This window comes from Neolamprologus multifasciatus, chromosome 10, assembly GCF_963576455.1.
Source record: "Neolamprologus multifasciatus chromosome 10, fNeoMul1.2, whole genome shotgun sequence".
NCBI classification, from domain to species: Eukaryota; Metazoa; Chordata; class Actinopteri; order Cichliformes; family Cichlidae; genus Neolamprologus; species Neolamprologus multifasciatus.
Window position 1 is genome coordinate 8,127,640 of NC_140448.1, and position 17,199 is coordinate 8,144,838.

General features: G+C 39.1%; 1 protein-coding gene across 1 annotated transcript in view; it reads right to left on the reverse strand.

Annotated features, from left to right (window-relative positions):
• The window catches only part of ar (androgen receptor), a 28,120-nt gene extending 14,222 nt beyond the window's left edge, over positions 1-13,898 (reverse strand). The window contains exons 1-3 of the mRNA XM_085174667.1: positions 12,544-13,898; positions 5,388-5,539; positions 5,108-5,224 (exon numbers count right to left, since the gene is read on the reverse strand). Coding sequence (XP_085030793.1) covers positions 5,108-5,224; positions 5,388-5,539; positions 12,544-13,697 — 1,423 coding nt within the window. The 5' untranslated portion in view covers positions 13,698-13,898. The remainder of the gene's footprint in view (positions 1-5,107; positions 5,225-5,387; positions 5,540-12,543) is intronic.
• Positions 13,899-17,199: the final 3,301 nt, after the last annotated feature.

Consider the following 17,199-nt stretch of genomic DNA (forward strand, 5'->3'; position numbering starts at 1 on the left):
GATATAAGAGTCTAGCTGGCCAACAGTCCTGGGTATTCACTGTCACATTTTTGTTTCATGACGCTATTTTAATAGCTGCAGCAAGTGATTTAGTATTATCTTGCTGAAATATGCCAAGCCTCGCCTGAAAAAGTTGTCTGGATAGGAGTATATGTTGCTCTAAAACCTGTATATACCTTTCAGCATTGGTGCCTGTCCAGATGTGTAAGATTCAAAGTCCAAAGGCACTCAAACATGCCCATACTGTCAGAGATGCAGCGTGTCCCTCTCCTCTTTAGCTCAGAGGTTTCCATGTTTTCCAAAAGGTTTTCCTGAGATAATTTTCGTGACAAAATCTTACCTGATCTGTGAAGATCTTGTCAGAGGAGACCAGTGAGAGGCTGAGTGACTGCTTCAAAACCACAGGCTGGGATGTAATATGTAGTCCACAGGCAGTGTTGGGGAGTAACGGAATACATGCACCTCCGTTACGTATTTAAAATACAAAATATGAGTAACTGTATTTCGTTACAGTTACCGTTTAAAAAGGGGGTATTCAGAATACAGTTACTTTGTTAAAATAAAGGGATTACACGGCGGTATTTTCCTGTTTCATATGTTAGGCTATGCCCTTGCTATTTTTGGTAATTCCACGCCGGTGGAAACTCAAACAAAACATGCATTAAGAGGCTCAAATGCCTGTGTCTCAATCTTGCGTCTCATAATGACGTGAAGAAATATTTTTAAAAATTGTTTAATATGAAGGCAATAAGAGAGTGTTACAGGCATCGCCCTAAAGAATGTAGCCTCATGGGCAATGTAGTGCTGCAGGGAGAATAGACTGCCATACCTGTTATGTGTCTGCGAGCGAGGGAGGGAGAAAAAGGAGAGTCGAAAAGTACGAGCTGTCACCGAGCAGAAACGGGAGCTGGAAGCATGTAAATATAATAATAACCACTGCAGCCAAAAAGAGTGCCTGATGAGCCCAGTTGTAAGTACGATATTAAGACTCCAAAGTATTCAGAATACGTTACTCTCATTGAGTAATGTAACGGAATACGTTACAAAATACATTACAAAATACATTTTGGGGCATGTATTCTGTAATCTGTAGTGGAATACATTTTAAAAGTAACCTTCCCAACACTGTCCACATGTGGATTACACTGACAATCTGACCAACTGAGTAGCAGATTATATCAGTTTTATTGAGTTTACCCTCCAAGAAAGCATGCGGACTCGTTGGAGTTTGCTTACTATTGGGCTGGATAATGCACTCATTTATCTCCTGCACAGATCACATTTGGAGAGTACTGAAAGCACTGCCAAGGTCACATTTCTTTTTACTTCTCCACTGCTTTCATCCAATTCAACTGGCACTGCTGAGGGAGATGATGGAAGGAGCAGGAGTTGACTGTGACGATACTCCATGGAGAATCAACTACCTCACTAACTAACTACAGGAGGCAAAGCTTCAGGATTGTGTGTCTGACATGGTGGTATGCAGCATGGGCGCCCCTCAGGGTTCAGTGCTCTCTCCCTTCCTTTTAACTTTTTATATCGGACTTCAGATACAACATCACTAAATGTCACCTCCAGAAGTTCTCTTATGATAAAGTCATCAGTGGTTGTGTATCTGAGGAGAATGATCTGGAGAACAGGAAGGTCATCACTGACTTTGTCATCTAGTGTGAACTCAAACACCAGTTATATGAAGCAGATGGTGGTTGACTTCCAGAGAAAACTCCCATCACACTGTTGAACATCAGGGTCAGGAACAAACTACTGGGTGTTCACCTTATACCACTAAACTGGACTGGTCACGTAACACTCAAACTTTCGCAACAGGGGCCAAAGTCAGCGTCATCTGTTGGGCAGGCTGAGGTCATGGAGGTTTGCTGGACATTACTGAGGACATTACTCAGATCACGGCACCTAATATTGATTTTCAACATTGTGCCTTACAAGCAGATATTTCTCCAGATTGTGGGACTCTTTCAATGATGATATTATAGTATAAGTATAATCAGTGCTTGATGTTCAAAGGCATCAATTTTATGTTGAGGAACAATTTACTGAAATTGTTCCACAATTTGTAGATGCAATATTTTTTGCAGATTGGTGAATCTCTGCCCATCTTTACTCCCAAGAAACTCTGTAAAATATTCTTTTTATAAATGCTCATGTTACTAACATGTTTTCTATTAACCCAATTAGTTGCAACATGGGGTTACAGCTTTTTATTGCCCCGATCCAAAGTTTATTGAGATGTACTGCTGAGATTAAATTGAATTATTATTTTTCATGAAACAGTAAAATATCTGTTTAAATATCTGATATGTTTTTTTTAAATAAAATATGGATTTATGAGATTTGCAAATAATTGCATTCTGCTTTGATTTACATCCTACATCTTTGGAATTTATCTTATTTATATCAATCAGAGAGAGCATGCAAACAGGGACACAAACCAGCACCTCACAGGTTACTACTTGACTGCTCTAACCTCAAGTCTTTGTCTAATCCAAGTTGCCCAGATAGCAGATATACGTAACCTTGAATTCAACCATTTTGGATGACAGTTCTTAAGGGATCTGAGCCTCTGCCTGGCTTGGGAAGACTTTGGAATCTGACAGGAGGAATTAGGGTAAATTGCTGGGGAAAAGGTGGTTCTACCTTGAGGCAAACGGAGAGATGTGAAATACTAATGTTATAGTTTGAACTCTGGAAGTGCTGTGCTAGAATTACAATAACGAGAACTGCTTGCTTTTGGATAAAGCCCAATTCTAGGTGTTCAAAAGAAAGGAATACGACCCAATGGATGGTACAGCTGCAAAGCAAAACTCTGACATGAAATCTGTATTCTATTGCCTGATTGAATTCTTGGTCATTTGAGCTGATTGCCTATTCTTCTTGTTTCTTCTGCTTTCCCACCTTCTCAATGTCAATTCTATCTTCATTACTCTGACCATTCATTTTCTTGCTCACCATTTGCAAGCTAAGCTTCAAATCTCTGTGTTCTTCTGTCACTCTGCCTTTCAGACTCTTTGTTGCAACCCGGCTCCAACTCCATCTCCACCCAATCTAAGTCACTATATTAGTTCTTCATCTCCACCATCAGCAGCATCTAGACTCCAAGACTGTTTTGCCCTACCATGGCAGGTTCTACACTCTGCCATGCTCTACCTTCTTTGGAGTTTACCAGCAATATAGTTTATTTCTGAGAATGTGTACTTCAATGAATTATGTTCACTTGTTTCAACAATCTGTCATTGTTCAACTTTAAAAAAAAACCGAAGAAGAAGATTTAACTCTCGTTTGTTGACTGTGAAGCACTAGCCAGTGTGAATTTGAACATCCGTCTCTTATATTCAGGTCTTCAGGTACTTTGAAGCCTTTATTTGACTTGGAAAGACTAGCATCAGTAATCAAAACAAATTGATAAGAAAGCGATTGACTTACCTTGAGGCAGATAGGGAACTATGAAACACCATGGTAAATGGTAAATTGACTGGTTCTTATATAGCGCTTTTCTACTCTCACTAAACACTCAAAGCGCTATTATATTTACTGAAGCATTGCAGTAGCCCTGCCCTATAATTCAGATAACTTGCATTACCTGTTTTGGGATAAAACCTGCACATAATCCTGGATAGTACAACTGAATAGCTTTTACCACTGTAATAAACTGACTTCATGATTGTGATTTTTTTAAAAACTAAAGTAATATTACAAAATCAAGCAGTGGAGTGACAGAATGGCCCCAATTCACTGAGCTGCCTTATTTTTTCAACAAATGCCGGAGAAAAACAGTGGCTTGTGTGCATCATTATTTTATAAAGGTTTAACTCTGACTTGCAGATTGTGATACATATCTCTTATACTCTTGTCCAAAGAAGTCAGGGGTTGGGTTCTGAAACTGCAACGTTTTTAAAGAATGTTAGGCAGTTTAATGTTCTCCATGAAATGTATTTCCACTGGGACAGCAGATGTGCAGTGAGCTTTCCCGTAACTGCTCAAAATAAAACTCCCATCATGCTTTGCTGAAAGTAGCTGTTTGTTATCTGTTTGCAGATGTAATTAACATTCCAGAAATAATATGGAATTTAAATTATAAGAATAACTCATAAGAATTATGATTAAAATAAATGGTAGACATAGCATGGCAGACCTTCTAAACTACAAGAAGTGAAACAAATAGATCAAATCTAGTAGTAGTCTTATTATTTAAGGCATATAGATGCCAGTGGATTTGACATTTGGTAATACATTAATCACCATTTTCTCTAAGCATTTTAGGACTTTAAAGTATTTCCAGTAAAACACCCTCTGGGATAATAGGACCAAACATATAATTTCTCTGCTTCCACTTCCACAAAATTATTGCCATATATTTCCCTGTTAGATGCCAAGAATGAATTACATGTCTGTGATGAGAAGATAAGTGAAAGGAACTTTTTAGCCACAACCAGAAAAGGTGTCCCTTTTTACTAACAATCACAGCATTAGATCACATTTTCCCTCCATGGGTTTGTCAGTGACTGGTGGCAAAATTACCAGCATGTCTGCTGCTTTAATTCACATGTCTCATGTCAGCTTTGTGCTTCTAGTACAATTTTCACCGTTAACAGAATGAGAAAATGGAAGAGAGTGAAAATTGAACACAAGACTAAAATTAGTGCACTACATGTCAATCTTTACAGCCTAATATGACGAGCAGGTCTTGGTGACAGTAAGGAGAAGTGAATGGAAGAGGTCTAAATTGCATGGCAGCTCAGTCAGGGGCTTGATTATCAGTAACATCCCCTATTGTGATGATGCTGCAATTGAAGAGAGCCAGATAAGATGTGCAGTGTGGAAAGAATAAAATACTTGGTCTGAGGAAACCATTAATAGTGTCACTTTCTGGGCTTCACTTTTTCTGTAGTGCTTTGTTCATCTTTTTTTTCTTCTCTTTCTCTCTCTCTCGCTCATATCTATCTATCTATCTATCTATCTATCTATCTATCTATACATATATATATATATATATATATATATATATATATATGTATATATATATATATAGCATAAACCATAGCATCAACTCAACAAGTATTAGCTGCTTCTTTGCAAAAATCCATCCCACCTCCAAGAGTCATCCCAGCTTCAAAGCACTTCTTCAGGCGACAGGAGGGGCAGTTCTTTCTTCTTAGCTTATCAATAGTGCAGTCATTCTTGCTGGCACACAGGTATTTCTGCTTGCCTACAGGAGAAACCGTGAAACAATGTAAAAAAAAAAGTAAATCACAGACAACCATGGGCAAACACAAAACTCTTTAGGAACTGTTAATGTGTAGAATAAAGAGCTAGAATCTCAAGTGGGCTGGCATAAAACTCACAGCCCAGTTGGATGCTTTAAGCTTTACCTTCGGCAGCCCTTTTGAAGAAAACCTTGCAGCTGCCACAGGTGAGTGCGCCGTAATGGCAGCCAGATGCCTCGTCCGAGCAGATGAGGCATGTCCTCTGTGGGGGAAAGAAGAACTCCATGGGAAACATGTGTTCTCTACTGGACTCAAACCTGCAGTCAAACACAAACCACCACCCCCAAAACAAGCCATTTGTAAATCATAAACCATTTTTACTATACCACAAGTGAGCTCATTCACTCATATCCTAGACCCATGGTAAACTCTAGTAATTAGGTAGTTAGGTAGTTATAAAAAAGAGGACAGGCCGATGATGAAAGTGTGGGAAAGACTGAAGCACCGTGGCTATGGTACGGAGGGGGGCTGGGGTGAGTTGAATGAGCTGCAACCTTGAACACAGAGAGATTGGAGACAACTCAGACACAATCCTGCCTCGGTGACGTGCTACTCAGATATCAAGGTTCGGAGTAGAGCCTCACTGTGTCCTGACTGATTTTAAGAATAAATAAAATATTCCATCAGAATGGGAAAACTCAAGAATGACACGTATGCATCTGGGCTTTGACAACTTTATAATAATAAGCAGCAAATCTAATTTGAATTCATTTTTATATGAGCTCTGTTACAGTAGACTTAAGTGTTTTAAAGAAGGGCCCTTTTGTTCAAAGCTTCACATTTATTTAATGCTTTACACTAACACACAAAGTCTAATTAGATTTCTTCAACACGTAGGTCCGGCTGGGTTGTGATTAAAAGATGACAGTTTGATCAATGAGAGTTGAGATTATACAGAGCAACCTAGTATTCTTTTGTAGCCCAGGATCTGCTGATGATAAATGTGAAAAATATGCATGTCAATATGCCAATGCTCGGCGCACAGAACAAAAGAGGCCGCTAATAATCCCAACTGACAGATGAGAGCTTGAACTGATCAGATTTGCACATAATGTGTTAACAGAGAAGGTGACAATTTTCTCTTAACCCAGCCAGCCAAAATGTGGTGTCCTATTATGCATGATTGTGTATATCCTAAGGCATGTGGTACTTTCCTTTTTTGAAAATAACTTACTGATGCAGCTTTTTGCTGTACTTAAAGACACTGTAATAGGCAAATTATCTGGGCTAACCACATTTAACTCTTTTATTGAAAACAGGAAGCTAGCAAGATTGGTTCACTGGTAGAACATGTGCAATACGCATGTTCAACAGGGAGACTGACTTTATTTGTTCTTGAATAAAGCCTGATGGGGAGCACGCTTTTTACCTAGTATAAAGTTACTCTAGTTACTTACTCTGTGGATTTGTGTGAATCCTTGAAAATGTGCTGACCTGTGTGGCGCTCACTTGTTTTAACTTATGTGTTTACATACGGTTTTAGGATGCCGGGTGCTTTAGGGCACAGTTAATGACAAAAGATTCATGTTTGAAAAATTCCTAAGCTATCGTGCCAATCACCTGGATCGTGTTAACATGCAGGCCAGATGATGTAGTCCAAAGAGAAATTGTTATAAAAAATTATGTTATAAACACTTATTAGACATTTCCACCTAATCAGGCAGTCCCATTAAAATAATTACTTTAGATAGAGCAAAATTCAGCAAAAGGATGAAAAATAGATACATGTAAATATGCCTGATATAAACTTTTACATCACATGGGGTTATTGTTGTTGTCAGTCATATGCTCACTCACACACCACAGCGGAGTGTGGCATTTGTGTGTCTGGCTGCATGGTATATGGTTTTATTTGACCTTTATTGCAATTTTAAAATACAAAAAACAAACCTCCGACTTTAAGAATATACACACTTAGCCTTCAGCATTTGACGTTTTATGTCATCTTCTGACCAATTACATTTGAATATAATTGGTACAGTGACCATTTAAATATTTCCAAAATGAACAGATATTATTCAGGTTTACTCTTTACCTTGAAGCATATATCTCAAGGTAGTATTTTGCTACAACGTAAAAGTACAAATAGATAACTTTCACAGGTTAAATGAGACTTTTTCTGTTGCAATAATTAGCAAAAATTGTCCTGCAACAGCCACCTCCATGCTTGATCAGACACAATCGAGTAAAATGTTTAAGATGGTTGCTATTTGGTCATAGTCAGTTCAGCTTGTTTTTGTATATAGTGTTGCGGGATGGAACTAAATAGATTGGTAAACATCTGTTTTCATTCATTTATGTGGTCATGGCTCATCCTTCACATGCAAGACACGCTAGTCGAGCATGAAGTATTATGGCCTGATTTGACAGAGATCACATTTACTTTAAGTACTGTATAATAATAATAATCACAGAGTAGGCTTCTTTACTGAGTTACTGTACTATGCAAGCCTCTCGCTGCCATTTGTGCTGCTACTCTGCATACTTGGTTGACTCCACACGCAGAAGAAACAGAAACATTCTGTGTCCATTTCCTGCTCTTTGTTATCAGTCTTGTAAAATTCTTCAAAGCTTGGCTGGTTGCTATTTTTCTGCACTACCAATTAATGTCACGGGGTATCAACCAATCACAAGTTATTTTTCTAGAAAATTGCTGCTCAAAACTACTCCTATTAAGATTTTAATCAGAATCCTTCGCATATCTACCAGACTGCCGCCGTCATCACACTTCCGAGCCCATATATGTCCCCGGGGGTTTGTTTCCAAAAACTTAACTGCTGCGAATCATTGAGGTTTGCAGCATGCACAGCGCTGAAAATGCAGTTTGTAATGCTGTGAAAGTTTCAATAAATAATCTCTTTGTCTAAAACTGGAACTCTGGAAGGATTAACAACAAAGTACAGTAAACAAGAAATATCACATGGTAATACTAAACTGTATTTAACTGCTATTAAATTACAAATTGAAAAATTAAAGCATTATGTTAAAAAAAATTTTTTTTCTTATAATAGGTAAAATGTCTTGACTTTCCATCAGGCGTAGTCCCAGAATTTAATCAAAACTACAACTTTACATAATTGCCTGGCTAAATAACTAAATAAAAGCATGCCTGAGTTTTCTCAGCTCTGCTTTGCAGTAAAACCACACAGATATTCCTCATGCTCACAGCAGGTGTAACTGCAACATATACACATAACTATTGCAATCCATTTTTTCCAAACTAAATGATAGCAAGGCACAAAATCTTTCTGTTAAAACCAAATCTAAGAAGCAGCAACAAAAGGTAAAAAAAAGCAGGCTCTCACTCACGGCATAAGAGAGATTTTAGCAATGTGGTGACAGGAAAAAGAGTTCAGCAGAGATCAGCTTTTTGCAAATGAACAGCAGATCATTGCTTTGGTTGCTAAACAAGGGCTGAATGTGTTTACAACTGACTATGTTATTTATTTATTTCAACTTTTCTTTCCTACTTTTTAATTTTTTTAATATCCAAAAGTGTTCCATTCATTGCTCCTCAAACATCTCCCAGTCTTTGTAGTGGTGCAATTGTACAAAACATCCTGTACCTTAAGTCTTGAATCGTGTTTATGTTGTGTATAGATAGATAAAAAAGACAAGACAAGCTTGACTTGGAAAACTGTATAAGCAGGGTTTTGAAAGGACTTCAGACATTATGCAATGTCTCGCTCACTCAGTGTCCAAATGGTCTAAACTATAAACCGCATAACCTCTCTGAACCCAGTGTGAGGACCTACTGATCTGTCACAGATCAGCTGCTTTCACTTTCTAATTTTCTGTTTTGTGTTACTCTAACTTGCTATCTACATTGTGATCAGATTCGTGCTTTGCATCTTGCCACCATGCAGGAATGCCTACTTTTGGAATCTTCCCCATAAAACGCCATTCAATACCCTCAGAGGTCAGTGGCATCAAGTGTAAGAAGGTTTGCACCTTAGAGCTCTCTCTTTACATCTAGACAAGCTCCATTTGTTTGAAAGTGCCATAGATTATATATAAAAATAGGATTAGGAAACATAAATCGGTTTGTGGACGTCCATTTCTAAAGCCTCATGCTGAACATTTTTACTGCTGCCATCTTGTTTTTTTCTTACACCAAACATAAGTGCCAAATCTCACTGTGGCCCTGAGAACACTGCCCTCATCTGTTAGTGATTTGTCATGTTAAGATAAGATAAACCTTTATTAGTCTCACACGTTGGAAATTTGTTTGGTCACGGCAGACAGCGGACAGTACAAAGTTAAGACCATCAAAAATTAAGAAAAAACAATAGAATAGAATAAGATAAAATAGAATAACATACTATACAAAATAGAATATAATACTATGTTGCATAAGAAAAATTGCACTTGGCAATATTGCACATAAGGGAGACTAGGTGAAGGTCACCATGGTGTACTGTGTGTGTGTGTGTGTGTGTGTGTGTGTGTGCACGCGTGTGTGTGCACACGTGTGTGTGCGTGCGCATATGTGTGTGTGAGTGCGCGCATCTGTGGTAGTCACAACCTAAAGTAGAAACTGACAATTAAGACCACGGTGATATAAAGACAATACAGACTATGGTGATAAATCAAAAGAGAAGGTATAGCCAATTCTTTTCGTAGACCTCTACACAATCCTCAGGCATCTCCACCCGCTGATCTGCAATTTCCAGATCTGACATTCATGTCCTAACAGCCATATGCTTTCTTTTTGTTGTTTTGATTCACTCTGCTGCTTGAATTTACACAATTTCAGGCCTGTCAATCAAACAATGTACATTGCTTTAAACATCCTGAGTCTGCCATGCCTGCAACGAGCTGACCTCAACAAGGCCAGTGGCCAAGAATGCCTTTCAGTGCTAGAATTCAACAATATTTCCTTTCTGAAATCATAAAGGCTCTAACATCCCTGTACAGAATAAAGCCGGTTTACCAGCAGGGAAATACAATGAACAATGAAATGCTGGCTATAAAAGCTGAGGAAACCCTGTAGAAGATGTTTCAGTCTAAATCATTTATGTAAAAAGTCATCAAAAAGCAAATGCTTTCATGAAGCAAACCCTTGCTACATTTTTAAAAGGTAAATAATAATCTGTAACCAATTACATTTAGAGAATAACCTTCCCACCACTCCACGCTGCCTCCGCTACAGGTAAACATTCAGTCAAGGCAAATTACCATAAAACTAAAATAATACATATCTTCTGCCAGAAGGTAAAGCATGCAAGGGCTGGGAGTCTTTTCAGTTTAAACCTTGAGCAATCAAGTTGTTTTAGTGCCTAGAAAGAGCGAGTGAGGTCATCTATGACCCCATTTTATTCCATTTTATACAGGAATTCCTTTTTTAATGAGTTTATTAAAAATACAACGCAATCATTTCCCCACAAGGAACACTCCCATCTACGACACATGTTCTAGTATCGTAAATTATTGTTTTAAACCTGAGCTAACCCATCAACATCAACTGAGCTGTTTTCACTGTGCATTAAGTATCTGCTCCAAGGCTTCTTCGGCAGTCAGTCTTGCTACTCTAGATTTGTTAGCCATGTTTCACAATAATACAACACGATGTAATCATTAGAAGTAAGAAAGTGGAACAAAATTAAAACCCAGTAATGTCTAAGTGAAAAAAATCCATAAAACTTTCCATTACCCTTCTCTACACACAGGGATCAGTTCCTGGGTGAAAGTATGAAAAGTTAAAGAAGTAGACTGACAAGTTAATTCTGGGAAATGTTTTTATAGATTAAAAAATATATAGGTAAATATAACATGGTTTCAAAAATGACCTTCTTGGGTGGACTGCTCAGTAGATTAGGCAGACCACACTGCTACACCTCCTCTCAGGAGCTTTGTACAGAAATTCACTTCACACCACGCTATGCGGTACTGAACACTAACAGCCAAAGGAAACAGTGTCCCTTTTCTGACTGCACTAAGAATCATTCACCCAGGTGAATTTGAGAAAGCTCTGCACAACACCAGCAGACAACACCTCTGTGTGGCATGCACGTCACACGATGGCTGTCAGTTAACGTGCCCACTTTGGGTGCTTTGTTTTACATTGGGGCACTTAATAGTCTGAACTAAAATGTGTTGAGAGATTTTAAGAACCTAACACACTCAGAAACATTTGAAACTACAAAAGCACCAACTGTGCGTGTGGCTTGGGTTTTTTTTTGTTAACTTGTGTTGTTAATTATTCCCACTTTTGTGCCACAGAAACATTGAAATCTTCTCACTAAAACAAGACTGTCTGCAGCTCTTTATCACACTAACTTTGAATGCTTAGCTAGAGCCAAACTGATGTGAAACATCACCCAGTGGCACAGGTAAATTAAGTTCAACTAAATCTTATTTTCAGGCACACAGATGGCAGCCACCAAGGTCACTGTTGGGTAATACAAATGTTTGTCTATAAACTGCCTCATCTTTTTTGTCAGCGTTCAAAATCATGGGGACTAACATTTACAATAGTCAAGGAACAAACAAACTTGAAGAAAAAGTCAAGCAGTGGTTTTTCCCCCTTTTTCTCCAAGTTTATTCTCTGTCCTCATCTGACTTTATGAAATGAATACATCCACTATCATCTGAATACATACAACACATCTCACTGGTTTTTCCTCTCATTCACTTTATTCAGAAAAAAAAATGATTAAGAATAGAATCAAACTTTATTCATTACAAATGTTTGGAGGAAAAGGGTTGTTAAAATGTTTCCATGTGTTGCTTTGATCTCCTTTTTTTTTTGCTGTAGCTATAATCAGTTTGGCATACTTCAATTATTGTCTTTTTTTTTTTTAATTAGACTTTCACACAGTGTATAAAATCAGCAGCTCTGGGTTATTGTAAAATTGCCAAATATGTGAAGCAGGTGTATTTCTAGATTGGAGCCTGAAACTTCTGCCTACACATTTTCTCAGCAGGGAATTTTTTAAAACAGTCTGTTCAGTTTGCCACTATGGTTTGGAACCAGAAAAAACAAGTGTGGGGTAAATGTTTTCTGCATCAATAAAAGAACAACAACAACAAAGAAAAAATAAATACGCGCACACACGCACACACACACAAACACACACACACAGCCCCCTAAGGGACAAAGGGTCAACCTGTGGTGCTGATTTTGAATATATATATAAAGTAGACCTTTTGGCTCGCAATTACACTTAGAACTGTTCAACCTTTGGTTATACCGCAATATGAAATACATATTTATATTGTAATCACGTAAAATTACTATTACCAGCCGACTAAAGCTCACCTGGTGTCGTTGTAAGTGACATCCAGCCATTCGTCGACTTCACCCTTCATGTAGTTGGAGTTGGGATAAGGCGTCCTCAGCATCCCGCCAGGGTACCACTGTTCACGGCGCATTACGGTCCCGTCATATGGATTGCATATAAACGGGGAGTTCGCTCCCGAGCTCTGCACGTTCATGCACTGCCTCGACCCCCAAAACTGCGAGTTGTACTTGTCGCCGAAGCTGTAATTAGGCCTGCTGACCCACAACGCCCCTGGAGATGCACTTCCCTCAGATTTTACTTTGACGCCGTACCGTTCTGCCTGAAACCCCATGGACCTATTCTCCCCGACGTCTCCCGCTTCCTCCACGGAGTTGTAAGCTCCGCACGGCCTCTGTGCAGCCGCGGGGCCGAACTGTGCCAAAGGCTCCGGCGCAGCTGGGGCGTAAGGGCAAGAGGCAGCGGACGCTATGTCCAGATGATCTATCTCTTTCCGAGTTATGTCATCAGCCTGGCACAGCGTGAAGTTTTGCGCGTTCACAGATGTCGCCGTGGAAGTGAGGTGATGAAAAGCCGCCGCGGGCTCTGAACTTTTGAACATTTTCACCTGTTGCTTGTGGTCGTGTGGCGGGCGCTCATCTCGCTCGGGACACCTGTACTCGGAGAGAGAAGCCGGGGCTCCGGGACAGTTCGCAGGCACGGCTTCCACCCCGAATAAATACTCTGCGCTCATTTGGTCATTTGCGGCACACGGGGGAAGAGAAACGTGCGCCTCGCTCGTGTCACCGGACTCCATGGTCAGACCCAGAGACACGGACACAGCTTTGCAGAGCTCCCTGGCTGTTTCTGAGATTGTAGCGCAGGCAGAAAAGGAGCGAATGTCGCCCACTCGGCACTCAGCGCTTAACTCCTCCTGAGGAGCAGCAGCTGTCTGGCAGCAGCGTTTCTCCATGTCACAGGCTAGCGGAATAATGTTTCCGGATCCGTACAGGTTTGCATTCTCGGATTCTGCCAAACTCCCGGCACTGCTTCCAGTCGGGGTTTTGGTGAAATAGACGCGACTTTCTTCAGTTTTTTGCGCCATACTGGCAGCGGTCACGACGTCGCCTGTGTATGATTTCCTATCCTCTGGCCAGATTTTGGCACAAAATAACTGTCTGCTCGTTTGGCTCATGTCCTAGAAAGTGTTTGCTTTGCCAGGATACTGGACTTTGCACGTCAAAAAGTCTTCGCAGTTCTCAGCAGCACAACAGCCCAACTCTCACGTTGTGAAAAGCGTTTTGGTAAAAGGTCCTAGGTGAGCCGCAGGAGTCACAAACTCCTCCTAAACTGAGATGTTCAGAGTCAGGCGCTCGACTTGTAGTTGATTAAAAGGGAATTCAGGGAAGGACTCTGTGTCCGTCAAACATGGCACTTTCCCCTCCAATGGGTTACAATAAAACCAAGGCGCCAAATGATTTAATATGTGTACTTTAATAATAAACTTCTATTTGTCATCACGCCAAAAGGCATGTTAAAAAGACTTCACACAAAACAAACGTTCCGTTATTTAATGTTAGCCTTTCTGCCTCTGGTTGTTTTACATCAGACTTGCATGTGTGCAGCCCATCACATTTTTATGGGCCCACCACAGCTTTTTCTTTTTTCTCCTTCTTTTTTTTTTTAGTAAAATTCCACAGGGTACAAACCTATTTTCTTTTTATGTCTTGTCGGATTAAAAAAAATACCTCAGCCTTTTTGATAGGTAAGGTTTGCGTCATGATTAATCTTTCCAATAAACGCTCTCCAAACATCAGGTGCAGATATAAGTCCAGTTTATGGATTTGTAAAACCACTTCAAATTGTTTAAGATCATTTACAAGCTGGATCTGGTACTATTTAACTCACTCAGAGGCCTGTCTTCAGATCCAGACTTCTATCAAAGTGCTATTTATCTTTTACTTCTTCACTCTTTTTTTTTTTTTACTTTCTTTAACGTTTGCTTTTGCACAGGGCTGGATTTCAGAAGGAAGGACAGACAAACCCAACTTATCCTAACAACCTATGTTTTTTCCAGCATAAATTGACAAAGGTCACCAGAAATTCAAAATAGAATGCACAAAATGTCCTCAGTGTAGTAGTGTAGTAAATACTCATTATTTAGCAAATTATGCATGTCTTTAAGTTATCACTGTAATTCTGGAGCTTCTCTGGTACTTGATTCTATCAAGGTTCAATATGTAAAATTATATCGGGCAAAGTTCTCCAAAAGATTTGTGCAATTGCAGTATGACTGCCCTCCTAACTTTTCTTCAGATTTAGTATTCTTCTTATAGATCATATCATTTAAAACATAAGAATAATTCCCCACAACCTTAAAATTTGCCCTGACATGTTTTGTGTCTTTGAAAATGTCTGGTTCTTGACATGAATTTGAGACAAAGTCTTGTTGCTGTGTGCGTTCTGTGGTCTGTGAGCCACACACATCTAAACGTGAAGCTGAGAAAACTGAACACAGCTGCAGCTCCTGTTACCTTAAAATTACAGCGTGTAATCCACAATGTAGAAACATGGTGACAGAGGATCCAGTGAAATTCAGAGCAAAGCTGATTCAGAGCCCAATGGTCTCACTGTGACTCAAACTAAAGTGTTAAATGAGAAAGTACATGATGGACACATGTGCAAAACCTGCTCCTCCAAAATGGGCAATCACATTACTTCATAGATTGTGTGTCATGCTTGTGAGCTCATTTTCCAAAAACTGAAAAGCACTTAATCACAATAAGATGGAAAAGACAACAGCAGCAGTTCTGCATGTTTAATATAGACATCAGTAACACTTCATAGTAAAGTGCACAAAATTACTAGTTACTACAGTGCAAGCTGCAATTGAGCGCTCAGTATTATGATTCCCCTCTTCCCTTTGAGGGAACATATAAGTCACATAATCACGACGATGAAGTAATGAATTGCTTAATAGCAAGCCTGTAAGACAGCTTGGGATGCCTGAAAACAGTAACTAATTTTGAAGTATTTATTAATAAATGAGGAACTCTTTCCTGTACCAGACTGTTCTGAGGTAACCAGGAACCACTCAGGAAGAAAATGGTTGAAAATCATAAACCACTTATTATGTATGATTCATCAGCATGGATCTTGCTGTCTTTTGTCTTGGGACTTATAATGATAGTCATCAAAACTTTATTTGTTTCTTTTTTAAAAACAAACAAACAAACAAACTAATCATTAAGACCTATACATTGGGTAGATAATTCAGGCATTAACTTTTAACAAAGTAAATAGCAATTTATGTCTCATTTTTTTCTTTATAACTGTCTTTTTGAAAGAACTGCTGCTATATCCCATGTGTAACCAAAGAAGGTAAGCCCAACGCCAAAATAATACAAGTAAGCTCTTTTGGCCAAAAGTGCACACAGGAATGTTGTCTGTTTGATGGTACACTAAAACAAGTGTAAACCAAGGTATTGTTGCTTATTTCTCTTCTTTTTAACTCATTGTTTTTTAGGCATTTTAAATCCTCAATTTAAGCACCACATGATTTGTAAAGTTTGGACCTCCAAATGTAACTTAAAACCTCAAAGACCCTTATAAGAATGGCCAAGCTAAGCCCAGTTGAGTCTGGCAAGTATTATTTCCATGAACTCAAGGAGTCCTTATGCCCAGGCAGCTGAAGAAAAAAACACAAACCCATTGCACCGTGGCCATGAAGCATATATATAAATATTTTCAGTATTTTAATAGAAAATAGGCTTTTAAAAATATTTTGGAAACTTGTAAAATCCCTCACATCTATACAGTAATTGTAAAAGCATCACTTTTAAAATACTGATTGTATGTGGCACCAGCTAAGAGCAATGGCACAGTTCACATCTTTGAATCATAAGCCTGGAAATGGTCCACTTTTCTCCAGATATATCCAGCAATGGATATACGCAGGGTGTTTTTAATGCAATAAGTCAGATCAAATATGATTTCAGCGACGAAGCTTTACTCCTGAAAAACTCACTCTCAGCTTCTTTTTTCCATATAATTATTCTAAGCACACCGGTTGGATACATTTTCCACTCAAAGCCATCAACGTGTTCGCCTTTCAGCTGTCACTGATTCTCAAACTAAAGCACTAAATGTGTGTCAAACACTGAGCCAACAAATGTTAGCTATAGTCATTAAACAGCATTGAACTCCTATTAACAGTATGAGCTGTCTGACCCTAAGGCACGTATTTATTTTAGTAGTTTCAGTGCAAAACTGTCTTCGCCTCCATAAAATCCGTGGCTCTAACCAGATCACTGACACTAAAGCCAATTATGCACTCAGAGCTAACAGGCAGGTTTGCTTTGCTTCTTGGAAGGAATGAACATTTTCCACTCTTTTCACACAGACACAGAAAATAACCCAGACGATGTCACAGTGATGCGATTCAGGTTGTCTCTGCCTCGTCTCACTGTGTTTTTAAAATCTCCCCATTGTTTGCTCATTTACTACTCCCAGGATAATAGAAGGGTAATTGTGATTTTTGGAATGCCTTTGAAGGATACTAATTCAGACAGTAACAGAAAAGCTGCCATACAAACTGGGGAATCTGATGTTTGAACCAGAAACAAAAGATACCTTTGAAGTGCATTACAGAAACTCATGCAACATTTTTCTGCTTTCCCCTTGTTTAGACCATTCTT